Genomic DNA, 17992 nt, shown 5'->3' on the forward strand with positions numbered 1-17992 from the left:
TTTTTGGGTCACCCAGTACTTTGAGTGTTTTCCAACCTTTTGATATCAAAGAAAGTCTTAAGCACGTTACTACACTTACTAGAAAGAAGTAGTCCTACTTAAACTTTAGGTAGGAAGACTCCTCTTGAGTGGTTACCCCCCTTAGGAAATTCTATGGAAATTTCAGACTGCCCCTTTAAGATTGTTTCAGAAAGTTTAACTGAAATCATTGTATATAAGCCCCTTGTACGCGTTCCCTCAAAATTCGAGACCCCCCCTCTAAGTGAAGGGGCGTAGAATATATGTTAAATATTGAAATATAACTTTTTAAATTTTCTCAATGTTGCAAAGTTTTTGGGGTTTAAATTAAAAATTCACTTATCATAAAGATAAAAAATACACAATAAAAAATATCAAATTAGGCGAGTCTTTGATGTTTGTTTTTTTGAAAATTCTAAAAGTTTTCTGCCTTTACCATTAACTGATTTTAAGTTATGAAAGTAATGGTTGATAAGTATTTTGGAAAGTATATGATAAATACTGTTGCAAGCCTTTTTCAATATTTCTAAAACATTGCCAAAAAATGCTACATTATAGCACCCAAACTGTATCAGATTTTTCAAGATGTACCAGACTCAGAAATTTTGGGCTTAATTGTTGGAAAATTATTTTCCTTTAAAATCATTTTCTCGATACAGTCTTTTGAAAAATCAAAAGTCCCAACAAATTATATTCGAAAGCAGCTGTTTTTTTTCTTTTTTTTGTATAGAAGTGTACTTAGCTTAAAAACCTCCGATGGTACGGAGCCAAGGTGAGAATGCTTAGTTGAAGCAGCCCGCACTGCAAATCCCGTAATTTAATCTTGATATAGGAGTTTTATTCTATACTGCCTGGCATGGACCCTGATGGTAACCTGGATATCCAGAGCGTACCGTAAACTATTTCACTATCTAGTTTTTTATAAAATTGTGTCTTATTTACGTCTGGTCCAACTAACTTGTCTGCAGGGATATTTGTCCCTGAATATGAATGTGCATCTGATTGATCGATTCGTGCCCAGTCACTGAGCAGAACTTTGTGGGGTTTATAATGTTATTTTTCTATGCGCACCCATATTTTATGGAAAAAAGCTGACATTGCAAAATAAAGATGAAAAAATGAAAATGAAAACACAGAAGAACGCCCACTGAAAATTGAAACTAGAAATTTATCGAATAATTTACTAATGAAGCATCAAACTTTTTTGTTTTTTTTGTAGTTATCTTAAATTCATATTTTCTAAATACTATTTTTTGAAAGTCAAAGGACAATAAAAAGTAAAATTAAGATGATTGGGTGGATATTGGGCGGACAGGCGTTTTGCAAGTTTCGAGATCGGAAATCAGACCAGACTAAAAGAAGGGGGCATTTTAGTATGTAATATTAATTCATCATTATTTTTTTTTTCGCAAATGCAAAATGAATTTTTGAATTATTTTTACAGCTTTTTATGTGAGAGATATTGCTAACACATTGGAAAAATTTGTGGAATTTTCCAACGGAGTTGTCGAAATCATCGCCCTCTACTCAAAATCAGAAAACCTTCTCATCTCAACTGTTTATCGCCAACCAGATAATGCAGTAAATGGTTACCCTTCAAGAATGAACGAATTTTAGGAAAGGATGGCTCAGTTAAAATTGAAAATTCTTGAAATTGGAAGTCCTACACCTGATGTTATCATTGGTGGCGATTTTAATTTACCCCACATATCATGGCCTTTGTGTATTCCAAAACAAGCATCATACCCTGAAGAACCAAAAATGATAGAGTTCCTTGGATCAATTATCTTCAAGATCTCAACATGATGCAATATATCAACAAACCAACCCATAAGGATAGAAACACCCTTGATCTTGTTCTCACCAACAACGATAATTTGGTTCTCTCTCACTATATACTTACTACTCTCAAAAGTCACTCACCATTCAATAATTGAAGTTACTACTTTAAACCAACCCAATGCTACTACTGAACCAATCCACAGCCATCCCAAACTTTCATCCTTTAACTCTCTGAATTTCTTCAGTGATGATATATGTTGGCATGATCTTAATACCAGCTCAGAAAACTATAACTGGGAGATGGTGCTCAGAAAGAAAACCCTGAACAACATGCTGGAAAATGTTAAACAAGAGTCACGTCTCCTTCAAGACATAATAAACTTACCAAAGAAATGATTTCAATTGAGGTTAACTTTCTTAAATCTTATAAAGGGACATCTCAACTTGAGGAAGAAAGAGCAATAAAAGCTATTAAAAAGAACCCAAAATACTTTTACTCATTTTATGCAAAACAATTTTTCAACAAAATTGGACCGTTACTAGAAGAAAGAAGGAAATCTGATCAGAGTATCCAGAAAAAATGGCAGAGATCCTCTCCCAGCAATACAGCTCAGTCTTCAGCACATCCAAACACCCTTCTCCTCCAACAGCTGATCAACTATCACAAAATGCATATATCCCATTAACAAGAAAAGATTTTGAGGATATGATTAATTAACTCAATAATACCTCTGCAGCTGGTCCAGATGGCTTCCCAGCAATCTTTCTAAAAAACTGCAAAAATCACTGTCCAGACCTCTTCTCATCCTTTGGGGAAAATGCTTGGATACTGGACAAACCCCTGGAACCGTGAAAAATCCTTCTTTGTCCCTATCCGCAAAGGATGAAATTGAACTTAAACAGAAAGATATCGCCCAGTAGCCCCCACCTGGTGAAAATCTTCAAAAAAATCTTTAAAAAACAATTGACAAAATACATCGAGGAGAATGCTATGTTCAATCCTAATCAACATGGTGTTCGCTCTGGGAGATCCTGCCTCAGCCAACTACATATTATCCCACTATGATGAAATTGTGTCTATATTGGAACAAGGCTCAAATTTGGTTCAAGAAAATAGCTTGAAATTTTCAAATCATATACCTGCATATACTTCCATTTATAGAGTAATACTTTTACATGAAATTGACAAGAATCTAGAAAGCCAAATTTAAAATTGAGTGGTAGGAACACAGGCATATGCATATATTGAGCTTCAAAAAGCGCAAAAACTGGACAAAATAGCTGTTTCTGGCTGAAAAACGCGGTTTTCAAGGGTTAATATCTCGAGTTAGGTACAGAAATCACCTATACTTGCAATATATCTCTAATCTTAATTTTTTGAGAACTTTCCAAAAATATACAACAGGTCTCCGTTTTCTCGAGCTAAAATTTTCATTAATTTTCAACACTATGTTTTTTGCCTGAGACCGTCATATTTGTCCGAAAATCACACCAAAGTGTCCGAAAAAAAATTGGAAACATAGTAATTTCGATTCCCCTACCCCTTAGCTTTCCAAAAATGTATAACAAGTGCTTCTAACAAAACAGTCGAGCGATTCCAAAAAATCGAACAAAATTCCCCCTACTACCATAGCTTTAATAAGAGAATCCTCTTATAACTATGGTTGGTCTAATGTAGTTGACATCCCTCTTCTAATTTCCACACCCTTCTTAGCAATTGGAGAGGAAGAAATTTTTATCTATAAGGGATCCCAACCTTACTATTATTCTTATCTCTAAGGCGGTCATCGAAAAAGTGTTCTGTTCGCGTCGCAACGGGTGTTAAAAATGCATGCGGGCGGACGGGCGGTCAAAAACATTCCCGGGTTTTTTTTAATCACGCCAGTAACTCAGAGAGGGACGGATGGTAATGCGAGCAAAACAATTTTTCGATGGTCGTCAGAGCAATTGAGAAAAAAGCTATACTTTAAAAGAACAAATTGCTTTTCCCAGATTTTTTTCCGCATCTCTGCACCGGAAAATCAGCGGAAACTTTGATGCGGGCGGGTGACGCGAATAGAACAATTTTTCGATGACCGCCTAAAGATGGAATAAAACAATAGTCAACATCCCCCTTCTAATTTCGTGTCTTTCTTTAGTAGAGATATGAATAATTGGTAGGTTGTGGAATCACTGATGGAAACTGTTTTTCTTTGCTTAGCAATCAGAGAGGAAAAAATTTTTTGTCAATAAGTGATCCCAACCTTATTATTATTCTTATCTCTAAAGATAAAAGGGGGGGTTTCATGGTTGGCGGAGGAGCGGAATCGGCCCTTTTTTCGGACGGAGTAGCGGAATTTGGCGAAAATTTAGACGGTATTACGGAAATTGGGTTCTCTGACGGAGACGGAAAATTAGACAATTTTAGTGCGGAAAAACGGAATTTAGCAAAAAAAATTGCGGAATTTCGGAATTGGTAAAAGATATTCAAAATTTTCGACAAAAATATTGAATTTCAAAGGAATTTTCGGTGACGGAATTTTGCTTCCCGTACGGATTGCATTGAATATAACAAAAAATCAGGAGGAGTCAGCACCATAGAATATACAAAGTTGAAACTACTTATAGTTTTATAGGCTAAAAGTCAATAGACCTGCAAAATGTACTTATAATAAACAATTAATAAAATAAAGAACAGGGAATATAAACAAAATCCTTGTTGAATAAAAACCAAAAATTCACTGAGATTACCTGAGATTTCGCACTGCCATTTTGGGAAAAGGATAATTACAAGGTCTCAAAAGAAGGTTGTCTATTGCTTATTCCGACATTTTAAATTTTCCGGGGGTTTTGTTGTTTGGAATTGATTAACTAACAGTTAGGTAGGGTCAGGGTTGCTAGTAACGGCTTGTGACTGTGCCGGGTGCATACTCGGCACCTTGGGCCCCGCAGGGTTGCTAGTAACGGCTCGAATTTCAGTCAGGTTAAAAGTCGATGTCGGAATGAGCAGTAGACAACCTTCTTTTGAGACCTTGTAATTATCCTCTCCCGCCATTTTGTTTGTTTTGGAAGTGAATCACCGCCATTGGGACCACTGACCTTTATATAAGGTCAGTGATTGGGACCCACATTAGAGAAAATACTCACGTCGTAACCGGCGTATCTCACGTTTAGTGGCGACCTGGCAGGGGGTGCAGGGTGTGCAGTGCACCACCCAGAAAGACCTGAGAAGGGCGCCAAAAAAGCTTTTCAAGGGGGCGCCAAAAATTTTTTTGATGTTTAATTGGGCGATTTGGCGCTCTTGACACGTTTATATAGCGCCTTCTATAAGTGCAATGTAATTGTAATTTTTTTTTGCCTGCGGCGCTTCGTTTTATTTTACGCTCTTGCATTCTTTCTCTAGAACTTTTTTAAAAATTACTCTCAACATTGAATCGCGAAAAGTCAAAGCAAGACAAGTTTTGTTTATTATCCACCAAGGGTTAAAGAGGATGCTCACCCCCAAAATGAGAGATTGCCAAAAAGATAGAAACTTGTTGATGCTCGCTATGGTTTTTGTGGTCTTATGCGGACTAACTTCCTCCTTTTTAGAAGATCTTTTAAGCTGTTTGACCTTTCTTACACCAAATTTTTTTGCCTGTGGCGCCAGAATTACAAACACCCTTATTCCTGCCAGCTTTCGAATTTTTGGGGCCTCTTTCAGGCATTGATCTTTTAAGGAGAGTAAAGAAACCAGCGGCGCAAAAGTTTGAAGATTAACAGGTAATTTTTTTGATAATATTTTAGAAAACAAAAATATAGACCAAATCGACTTACTAGGTATGAATTTCAATTTCAAGTATCAACAGCTCATGTTTTTTATTTGAGGAGTTTTATATTTGGTGTAAATCGGTATAAATTGGGGCATTTTTAGACATTTTAAAAGTTGTAAATTGAAAAAATTTTCTTGTTCAGAAAACTATGACATTTCAAATTATAACAAGGAAATGTCAAGTTATCATTACCACCACCTTCGTATAAATAAAAGTTTTTTAACTCAAAGATTCCGGGCGTTTCTTTCAACCAGTCACTGCTCTTACAGTTTAATATTTTCACTTAATGATTGAAGGGGCAAATTAGTACTAGTAATCTCATGGTTATAATCGAAATTCGGGATAAATTTCCCGAGGTCAATTTTGAAATTTTTTGAAATTTCCTGAGTGCAACGAGGGAAATTTAAAACATTTCGAAATTCGACCGAGGGTAATTTATCCAGAATTTCACGAAAACAAGCATGGGATTCCTGGTTAATATCATGGTTTGGATTGAAATTCTAACAATTCTGAAAGACGTCAATTTAACACTGGAATTCAATCTGAAAATTTAAAAAAGAGGTCTCAAAAAAGTCATAGAAACGCGAATCGAGTTTTAATTGGATAGTATTCCATTTACTTAAGCCTTTGAAGTTAGTAGGAGATAGTAAGTATAGTAAGAAAGTCAAAAAAGGTGATGAATTTCCAAACGATGAAAATTTCACTTTTGCGGGAAATTACAAAATCTAGGAGGGAAATTTACAAATGCTAGGAGGAAATTACAAGTTCGAGGGAAATTACAAATTAACGTAAGCAAAAACGTCAATCGAATTTCAATCAATCATGAGATTAGGACAAAAATACCAGGGGCGCCAATTTCATAGTTTGCACCACCAAAAAGATTAAACCAGGCCGCTACTGATTGCTTCGTAGCATGGATTAATTATAGAGACTCTGGAATTGTATTTCCATTGTTTTCAGAAAACAATCGATGTACAGGCTTTGTCCGCAAAGGACAACTGTCATGGCGGCTCGAAGGACTCTGATTTCGAAAAATGTTTAATACTCTTATTTCTAAAAAGTTCTCTACCAATTTGTATTCGTACTTTTGCTGGCCAAAAGTTTGAAAATAAATACTAGAATACCAAGCAGTTACATTTATGAAATCTAGTGTGAGAAAAACATCATCAGACGAGTAAAATCAAACAAAATGCTTATAATGACACGATATTTTTAGTTCGGGATATCTTTTTAATATTTCTCTGAGAAGAGCTGAGATTGACATATATTAGACGTGAGTCTCATAGCTCCACTGTGGTATGAAAATCTTGTAAATTGAATATGAAAATTTTGTAACCCTTTCAGAGTGTCAGTGACAATGATGATATAGACATTTTTTTCAGCTCAAAATAGCCAATGCAGATCGTTTTTGAAGCCAAACCTTCTTATTTTATTTTCAATGGGGATAAGATTGCTACAAAAATTTACACTATGGAAATGTTACGTTTTTTTCTCACAGAGTATGATTTTTGGCAAAATTTTCGAGTAGGAAAAGGTCCCATATCATGTGACGGTATTCAAAAAACTTTCGAAGCAGGGTATGGTAAAGGAGATAAAATATAACCTTCGGTAAAAAAATAAACATAATGCTAAGCATACCAAGCATACCTCTAAGTACCGTGAAAAGCACAGCTCAAAATCATATATTTACGCTGTGCCGACGAATCGAGATTCTATTCATCGCGCAATCAGCGAAGACAAAAGTAACCATGACGACCATCCAAGATCTTGGATGAGCGTCATAGTCGATATTTTTATTCCCGTCGTTGAAAACACAACTTACAAAAAGTCATCAATGCTTTGTAAAAAGAGTCAGTGATAGAGAATCAAAACATAAAGTCTGTCTATTATTTCGATTCAATTAAAATGACATTTCCATAATTAAAAGTTTAGTAATTACTGTTATACATTTGGGGATCATGTAAAAGATTTCTTTCGAAATAAACTCATTTCAACTACACTTGGAGGTTTCTGGGGAATTCGTAAATAGTAAACTGCATACTGATACAGTCTGCTAGACATTAATATGGTAATATTTGCTCTTCATCTTTGATTTTTTCTACAGTGATTAGATTGACACATGCGCGATAAAATTTCTATTATTTGTCTTCAGAGGTTACTATTTTCTTTGAAAACTTAACCTCTGATACTCAGGGTAACCTCTAAGCTGAAATGCAAAAAAACTTGTGCAGCTTTTCTAAAACGCTGACCTTTTTAGGGTTACTTTTAAAGCTGTTTTAGCTTTCTCAGACCAAAGATTTTTGCCTGCTGCACTAAATTACAAAAAAAACTGTAATTTTTGAGCTGAATCAATGTTTAAAAATTCGAAATTTCCATGAATAACCCGAAAATCATTAGACATTAAATTGAAAGTCTAAGCGTATAAATAAGCATGAGTTAATGCTGAAAATGAGATTTTGCTAAGCATACTGAGCCTCAACCCAATGTTCCCGTATGCTTATAAAAAAAGAGTAAGTTTGAAGCTACCATCTGGTTGTTGACAGACAAGTGGGCCACCGCTATCACCATGGCAAGCACTTTGCTGTGTACCTTTGTTGGCCGTGCAAAGCATTTGTTTCGAAACATAGGTCTTGTATTTTGAGTTCCATGTGTGACATTGACAATTTCCTTTGAAAGTCAAGTTTAACTTTAGGCACATTTTGGCCCAAATTTGCCCCAAAATATTTTTTTAATTCGGGCTTCATCAGATTTTAAATATTACCATTTTACATTACTGTGCAAAAAATCAGAAAAAACTAATGAGCCAATCCCGAGAAAAGCTGGTAACAGACGAACGAGCGAACGAACATTTAGTTAATTTAAAGGACCTCCACCCACCGGGATAGGTCCAAAAGAGAACATTGTAAGAACAGTCTAAGAAAAGAGATAGCTGAGAATCCTTTGATATGTCTTATTGACAAAATGACCCTTTTGAACCAAACTATTGACAGGGTCATAAATATGACCTTTGTAGATTTCATTATAGCAAAAATTCTTGAATAAGATGCTTTCAGTATCATCGGCAGATAGAAATTTACAAAAAAATAGGAATATCAATCCCCATCATATTTCAGTCCGTTATTTTTACACCCACTGGCTTGTTCGAGCCAAGGAGATATTCGAGTTATAGAGGTCCAAGCGGAAGCTTCAGCGATATACAACGACGTGGTTTACATACTAGCCTTGTAAAATATACGTGAAATATGCAAAAATCGCATTTGTATTGTGTTTGTCTTACTTTTACTCTCTTACTCACTCTTTATGTCTTAACAAAGAATTAGACCAAGTATAATTTAAACAGAAGAGTAAAGGCCGGTTTCCACTTGCGCGCGCTTTGATCACACTTTTTCGAGCAAAGGTTCCACCATTGAGTTTCAAGCCCGAAGGGCTAGAGGTCAATCTCCTTGATAGGATTTGAAGCCAACAAATCCTACCAAAGTTGCGCGGCCTTGAGCGACCCGCCTGGTTTTTAAACAAATGACAGATTGAAACTAAAATTCACCGCTTCATTTTGAAAAATATATCACTCGAAAACAAAGGAATTGCTAGATTCAATCCGTCATAAAAAATACGGCGCATATTTTAAGGCTTCAATTTTTCTTGCCTGAGAAAGGTTAGAGATCGACCTCTAGCCCTTCGGGCTTGAAACTCAATGGGTTCCACGCTATTGGTCAAAAGAAAAAAGAAGCAACTCCATTGGTGTGATCTGATGTAACGGTTGGAAAAAGTTGAAATGTGTTCAACTTTTTTTTCGAGCGCGCGCTACATTTTTATGACGTAATCTTTTTTCCAAGCAAAAAGGATTGAAGCCAAGAGGTGCGATCGAAGCGCGCGTAAGTGGAGACCGGCCTTAATGTTTGACAAATATCTTACCTTTGATGCTACAGTATGTGGCCCCCAAAACGGCGATCAAATTTGAAATTTCTCTCAAATCTAGAGGAAAAGAGATTTTACAAAAACTTTTTGCTGCATGAAAACCTTTAACATCTCTACTTTATTTCCTGGAAGTTCTTTTTCAAAATTTTCAATTTCAACAATATCTTTCAATCGCTTAAAGATAGGTAGCTTTTTTCTAATGGCCCCCAAAACGGAGGTTTGAAATTTTAGCGATTTCTCGAGATATCTTTAAGATATGAATACAAAATTTTGACCATAGTTTTGAAATATGATTTAGAGGGTTTTCGGCATAAATTTATTTGATAAAATTTTTACAGTATACCCCTGGTTGTCAAAATGCAGGTTTGGGGCCCCCAAAACGGAGGTGTAGTTAAAATCAAATTATTAAGCCCAGTAGTAATAGCGGGGAAAACTATGAACATATTTGTGTTTTCCCTTAAATTTACGACCCAATGGATGTAAAAGTTATGATTTTTATGAAATATTTCAAGATTTTCGATATTGCAAAGTCCAAACTGAAAAATTAGAAATTTTCAAAATGACAATTTTGATTTAACAACGTCTTAATTAAGTTTTTGAAACAAATCTCTTTTGAAAATAGTTCCACTCATGTATGGAATAAGCTGTGAAAATTTTAGAAAAAAAGCTTAACTGAAACTGAAAATATTAAGCTTTAAAGATATTTTTCTCCTACAATCAAGGTCATAATATTTGAGAAAAAAGGGAAATCCACCGGGAAGTTTTTGAACCACAATCGATTTGTAGATAGATATGCCCTCCGATGCATCGGAATGGGTCCTACCCACGGTGGAGTAGGAATCACAGCGCAAGCAGACATTGCAACCCTGCAGATGCGAGCTGCAGAGCCATGGTGTATACCACGACACTCGAACTACACGGGAGAACGGATGTCCTCGCAGGTGTAGAACCTCCTGAGTGTCAAGGCACACCACAATGTCTGAAATATCTACCCATACTCTTGTATCAGAGTTATGGTACCCAATTCCCCTCACATGGCATGGGTTGACCCGGGCGAAGGAGCATTCACTTGCCAAGTAAATCGTAGTGCCACGGTGGGTATCGAACTCGAGCCTCCTGGACAGAAGTCAAGCACGATAACCACTACACCACTACGCCTACCTACTTACAATCGATTTGTAAGTGCTCTAAAGTAGGTTGGAAGGGTAGAGTTTTAACTCTGAGTTTTAACATGAGACTTAAGACTTAGGACCTTAGGATCTGAGGATCCAAAAGTTCAAAAATAGTCCAATAAGACTCAGAATATAGCCTGGAAGTGTGCCAACCCCTCCCAAATTGAAATATTCGATTAAATTAAAAAGATAGCCAAAAATCGACTTTCTCGCCAGAACTTTAAATCTTGAAAAACGTTAAAATAGCCAAAATTCTCAATATATTATGACCTTGATTGTATATTTTGCAAAAAAATGACAGAATTTGCCGTTTTTGCTATCTCAGCGAAAATTTTTATATATAATGTTAATTTTTTGTTATAAACTATTAACTCAAGGTGATAGGAATAGAATTCCAAGATTTTTTGCTTTTTCTCATATTTAGAATTTTCGGTTTTGTCAATGCTGATTCTAGGGCTCCAAAATACTGGTTGACCTTCAAGATGCTATATCTTTTACCCAGCCTCTAAAGTCACAGATGTATTTGCATTTTCTGAACGGCATTAGGTGTAGAAAGTTTCCTATACCCCATTTTCATAACTTATTTTCAATATCCAAGGAGCTAGAGTGAGTTATATGCAATTGTTATCTAATTTTAGTGTTGAAATATTTCCTTTAGACGCAAATATGTTATTTTGAATCCGTCTCAAACCATCAAAAACATGCTCATTTTTTAGTATAACCATCATTCTTTCAAAATAAACAAAAATCGTTTAATTCTGATAAATCTACAAGTCAGAATCTTCATTTTAATGAAAACCTCCGTTTTGGGGGCCGTCTCCGTTTTGGGGGCCATATACTGTATGGTTACCACGAAAATAAGTCAGAAAAGCCAATTCTGCATCTTCAGTTCTTCTCTTATTTATATGAAGCCTACACGTATTTTTATAAGAACAAACTATATAAGAACATAAGACTTCAATGGTCGAAATATTAAGAACAAGTTAAGAACAAGTTAAGGCTTTGGGAACTCTAAAACACCCGATTTCTTAGGAAAACAGACAAAAATACCTTAAAAGAAGAAATTTTGGCGGAAAGAAAATTTGGCGGATTTGGCGGATTTAGCCAAAAACCACTTTCAATGCTCTCAACTGTTTAATTTTTTCACTAAATGGAAAATTGTAGTAAATACAAAAGATCTTATATACAAAAAAGAATCAGTCAGAAACCAGCGCTAAGAAGGAATTAGAATTCACTTTAATATAATTCGAATAAGTGGATATAATTTGATGCATTATCTTTGTCTTTTATGTTTTAATTTTGCGATCTTTGTTCGTTAAGAAAGAAAACTTTGCTAAAAAAATAATATAATCGTTAATTTAACAAATCTAGTTGTTGATATAGCAGTTTAACCAATTACGGAAAACGGAGACACGAGCAAAAACAGTCCAAGCGTCACTAGCCGTACATGTTGGTGAGCCCCAACTGACAGCCCCATGAAGTTTGAAGCTACCATCTGGCTGTTGACAGACAAGTGGGCCACCGCTGTCACCATGACAACCCATTTGTCGTGTGCCTGGGTTGGCCGCGCATACCATTTGTTGTGAGATGGGGACGTATTTTGAGTTCAATCTGTTACATTGAGAATTTTCTTGTATAGTTAAGCCAACTTGTTGAAGGATTGGATGTGAGCTTCCAGGATGTTGAATCTTTCCCCAGCCTGTTGTTAAATAAAAATGAATGAGTCTTATCAGCATCATTACTAGTCTTGTTTAAATCTTTTATAAAGTTAAAACATTTTGTCATGGTTTTGTGAAGGTGTAATGGGAGTGGTCAGTGTCCTCCGCAGCAGTTCCCTCGGAGAATGGGCACTACTTGAAGACTTTTCAGGTGCTGCTATCAAAAAATAAATTTTGAAAAACCATGGCTTGGGACTGCTTCCAATGAATTTTCATAGTTCAAAATTTCTCTCGTTTGCATTTTCTCCTAGATGAAAACTTATGAAGAAGGCTCGCCAAAAAATAAAAAACCTCCGATGAGAGTGCCATTTTCTGCTTAACCACCGCCATAGAAACAAGCCACAAGGTTTAGAAGCATACGGGAAATTAAAACTGAGGCTCGTCATACTTAGCAAAATTTAATTTTCAGCCTTAGATTATTTTCAATTTCTATTCGTTGTATACCCCCCTGTCTCATTGATTTCATTTTCAGTACATAATTTCTCAAGATCTTTTTACAAATTTCAGCCTCAAAAGCTTATAAAAAGTTTACAAGGCATCTCAAACAATAACACTCCAAGAAAGTTCTACTCGAAATAGATACAACTATTTTAAAAACTTTATAAAAGGCGATGCTGAATCTATCAAATTCTCTTTTCAAATAACCATGATATTTCGGTAAAATGGTTGAGGTCTGATACCACAGACCACTCAGTCATCTCTCCTTCTCGTTAACCCTGAAAATTATTTATCAGTTTAGATCAAGAATATGTATTTATTCACAAAATAAGACGACTCATTCTGTAAAATGGCTCTGACCATAGTAGGTAAAAAATTGTTTCGATAACAACGAGTTTTCCTTTTGAGTGTTTCATACACGTGTGTAAATTTTCAAACCCAACAAACCAAAAACTTGTCAAAACCAGAAAAAAAAATCTATAAAATAATGTACAATCAATCGACTAAACCAAAAAAAAAAACAAGCCGGAACGCTGATTGGACAAACCTGATGAATATATATTTAGAGCAAGTAGGGAAGTGTAATATAGTCGAGTGCTGGAACGCCAAGGGGATAATCAGTAATTGTTCCAGTTATGGAAATTCGAGATATAGAGAGGCAGAATAGTCTAAGAATCTTCTCAAGAGACCGGAAAAATCGTTAGAGTTTATGGAGATAATTGAGGAGGTTCAAGTTATGGAAAGTCGACTGTAGTTTAAAGCGATGATGGAAAAGATCGTGAAAAAAGAACGGACGAGCGAACGGTTTCCTAGTGATCTTCGGCTGTTCCGGCTACCAAAATCAGTTTCATTGAAAATTGAACCATACTGAATCGTGGGCATTTTATTATAATGCTTTTGTTTGAAAAACAAAAATATGAATTATAAAGATCCAATGAAATCTGCAAAAACGGTGATTTCCGGCATATTTCTGTCATTTTCGGCCAGAAAAAAATTTCCATCGAAAATCGGACTAGGTCATATTTTAGGCATTGCTGATTTACATCTTAGTTCGAAAATTCAGAAAAAAACAAATGATGAAATCTCTAGAAAATGCCAAAAAGCCGGTTTTCCCGGCATATTTCCAGCATTTTTGGGCGGAATTTTTTTTCTTCTCAAAAATCAGTGTGCAAAATTTTATCAATAATATAAAATACAGCTCAAGAAATTCAAGAGAAACCGTTTTTCCGGCAATTCTCGGCTGTTCCGACGATTTTTAGAAAATTCCGGCTTCAAAAATCAGTTTTATTGACAATTAAATCATGCTTGATGGTGGGCATTGATATCAATGATATTTTTGTGTGAAAAACAAGGAAATATTAAGAAAAAGTTCAATGAATTTCCGGCATATTTCCGGCGTTTCCGGAAAGATTTCCGGTCGGAAAAAAAAATTCTCAAAATCTGAACCGGCTACATTTTGGGCATTGCTAATACACATCTTTGTGCAAAAATGCGGAAAAAATAAATGAGCCAATCTCGAGAAAAGCAGGGTAACAGACGGACGGACGGACAAATGTTAATTTATAGGACCTCCAGGTAGGTCCAACAAATTCTATCATTCCTCAATTTTATGTGAAAAAAGCGTGACAGAAGAGAAATAAAAACATTAGCCAAAAGATACCCTATAACCCCGTAATGAACACAAAAGCAATACAAAACCTTAAAAAGGAATAAATCAGACAAGATATTGTAATTTTTTTTAATTTAAAGCGTATTCTTCCAAAAAAACCCAATTAATCTTACTATATTGAGACGTGGGCTAAGTTTTGCATTATTAAATTATAGCGCATAGCAAGCCTTTTGACATTAAAACTTAGATTTAAATTTCAGACTTAAATTTCCTTAATCATTAACGCGTATTTTACATGCCTGAATATCGTAACTAAATTCTTCTCTATTTTTTTCACGCGTAGCTTCCAAAATAATTATTTATTGTCATTCCTTAAAATAGAAAAATTTACAATTTTTCCGGCATGTTAGACAGGGATGTTATAATCTTTGACGAAAGGTTTAATGGAAAGAGATTCTTACCAGTCAAGTAGCATTTGCTTCCCACAGCTGGTTGTTCTGTAGGCTCTGGTAAACACACAGGTTGTATACGATCAGTGAACATTACTGGACGGTCGAGTTCGATCAATGCAATGTCATTGTTCAAGCGTCCGTATGAAGGATGCATAATAAGCCGTTTCACATTTCGAGTTTGTTCGCTACCAGATGGATGGTTTAAATCGTGACCGCCTGTAACGAAAAGATTGCTTTTTAAGGATGAGAGTTTTGGCTTGTACTAATTTCCTGTAGAAAGCACGTGTTCTTCCAAAATACCTTTTCATTTTGTATCTTGAGATTTAGTGGTATATTGCTTCAGATAAAAACTCACCATTTTTAAGCAACTAATCACGGATTTTCTCTGTAAATCTCGACCTCGACATTATTAAAAAGTTAAGACTATATATCACATGGGACTCTGTTGTAAAGATAACCAAACGATAAATGAATTTATTATTGTTCTTTTGGTGCTTCATTGTCACGTGATGTAAGACTTTAAAAAGCGCGGCTGTTCGAAGCTATTCACAAGTTGTTAGATTACTTAGAAAAGAACCATCATGTACCTAAGACGATTTGGATATTGGAAGCTTGTTGTTTATCGATGCAATGAGATGCAGTGACCACCCATTTGGCGTTGACCAAAGATCCTCCACAGAAAAAACGCCCATCTTTCATTGTCATGGCAATTTGCCATGGCCATGCTCCAGCTTTTGCGTTCTCTCCAGCAATGACTCTTGATGAACTGACTTTGACTTGACCGCATGGTGCACCTAAATTTGAGTAGAAATATACCCATAGACAGAAGTTATCAGTTATTTCATCTTCTTCGAAAGTATGTGAACTTATTTGCAAGTATATTGAGACTTGTTTCATTTCAACTCGCTAGACTTGGATAAAATGCTTCAAGAGAAAAGACAGTCTTAGAGATATACCCATCTGGCACACAACGTTTTTTCGACGTTTATCTAACGTTCAGAACGTCCATATAACGTTAGATGAACGTTGAAACAACGTTGTGTGCCAGCTAGGTATTCAAGACAAAGAGAGTCCATTATATCGTTCCGTGTTTAGGTCGAAGTTCTTCGAATTTTATTATGATTCTTACCTGATGGTAACCCAGTGCCTTTGCCAGCGCAACCTTGAAAGGTAGAATGGAGAATATTTTTCAAGGATCTGGTTGTTTTATGAATCAAGTTGACTTGTGTGCTTTATGGAGAGCCCCAACATAGCCTTTTGTGGAACTCAGTTGTATTACTACTCTTTCCAGTTTAGGCGAAGAAGTCAGATTTTATATCGATATTTCCATGGCCTAGGGGGGGGGCACTCGATCCAAAATTAGGCCTTTGAAATCGAACCCTTACAGTACAGAGAAAACTTAGCCAAATTTGAGTAAATTTGGGCGGAAAATCGACCCTTACGGTGCAATTTCTTGACCGTGTTCAGGCGAAATATGGTAACATTTTCCAAATTTTGCACCCTTATAGTGCAATATTTTTATCTTTGTTCATTTGGACCCTTATAGTACGCTTTGTGCTCAGTTTTTGATCAAGTTTTCAAGTTCGAGACAGGCATTGGTTCGAGATTTTATCAAACGAGCAAAACAAACGCAAGTTCAAGTTGGAAACAATGGAAAGAAACAAAAGGCTTCAAGATGGAGTTTTTTTACAGACTTTGGTGAGATTCTAAACACTTACTTGGGACACCACTACCGCCACTTCCGCCGCCACTGCAGGCGTTGCAGGTCTTTGGGCATCTTTGTCTGACGTAAGAGTTGCTACATTGTGAGCGGAACATGTAACAATTTGAGGAGAGATCTCGACATGCTAATACGACAACAAATTAAAATTGTGCATTAAATAAAATCGAAAATGAACCTTCTACTATACTGGGTGATGAAGGCTATAGTCCCTGACCACTTTAGATCCCAGAAGGAAAGTTGCCCTTTATTACTTGAGCAACCTGATCCTGATAACGATACAGAAATTCACTCGGAAAATTCAGCTTATCGGAAAAACGTTAGGAATTTAGAAAAAAGTCAAGGACCTCGAGCTTTCCAGGGTCCCTCTGGGAGGTTGACCTAACAATTTCAAAAACTACAATAAAGGAGGGAAAAAATATTCAGAGTAGAACACACTTACATCCGCTGCTACCACTTCCACTGCCACCGCACGTTCCACAGTATTTTGGACATTGCACACGAACAATAGCACTCGTTGAGCATTGTGCACGAGAGAAGAACCGACAATATGAACTCTTGTCAGAGCATGCTGAAAAGAAAGGTAGCATCATCATATATTTCAAATCTTGAGAAAAAGAGATGTTCATAGAAGTTCTGGAGCTCAGACCGTACCGAAATAGAGCTTTAATGTGCTTTTTATCGGCTCTTTTTACAACGGCCCTCACGCCAAAGCTCATTTTTAGCCCAGCCCTAATTTAATTTCGATCCGTTACGCTGGCCCTCATTACGCTAGCGACGAAAATATAACACCAATAAGGGCTGGTGTAAAAAGGGCCGATAAGGTTTCTCAGGTTTACTCGATGGCTCGGTTATAAACGTTTTTAGCAATAGAATTTTAAGCGAGCACCCAGCTGGCACACAACGTTGTTTCAACGTTTTTCTAGCATTCACAACGTCCATACAACGTTAGATAAACGTTGAAACAACGTTGTGTGCCAGCTGGGCAGTCATATCTACCTGCAGTGAAAGCAATAAGAGCAGCGAATACAACTAATAACTTCATCGTCGTCAATCAAAGCAAAATCACTGATATGTTAAAATTGTAATTAGATTCACTTTATATAGCATGACCTTGCCGTGTTTTTGACCCCCGTCTTTACGCACCAAATTAAGGCTCCTACACAATAAAATGGTGTTCCTTAAAAGGGGTAGAATGTCAAAATAAAGTAATAATCAAATCAAATTTGAAATATCTGTTTATTCAGCCTCTTCTTGATCTTTCGGCAGTAGATTGTTTAATTTGGTAGGTATATTGGTTTATTTCATTCAGCTTTTGAAATATGAGTTTTTAAGAACATTTTCCCTGGATATTCATTAAAAAAACTGCTTCAAATT

At 36.0% G+C, this 17992-nt stretch overlaps 1 protein-coding gene across 1 annotated transcript; it reads right to left on the reverse strand.

Moving 5' to 3' along the window:
• Window positions 1-11937: 11937 nt before the first annotated feature.
• On the reverse strand, window positions 11938-17660 carry LOC136807465 (chymotrypsinogen A-like). Its single transcript, XM_067064044.1, has 7 exons — window positions 17615-17660; window positions 17058-17186; window positions 16614-16742; window positions 16025-16057; window positions 15483-15689; window positions 14905-15111; window positions 11938-12377 (listed from the first exon to the last, which is right to left on the reverse strand). The coding sequence occupies exons 1-7, from the start codon at window positions 17658-17660 to the stop codon at window positions 12046-12048; spliced, it is 1083 nt and encodes a 360-aa protein (XP_066920145.1). The 3' UTR covers window positions 11938-12045.
• Window positions 17661-17992: the final 332 nt, after the last annotated feature.

This window comes from Clytia hemisphaerica, unplaced genomic scaffold, assembly GCF_902728285.1.
Source record: "Clytia hemisphaerica strain Z4C2 unplaced genomic scaffold, Clytia hemisphaerica genome assembly, whole genome shotgun sequence".
Lineage (NCBI taxonomy): Eukaryota > Metazoa > Cnidaria > Hydrozoa > Leptothecata > Clytiidae > Clytia > Clytia hemisphaerica.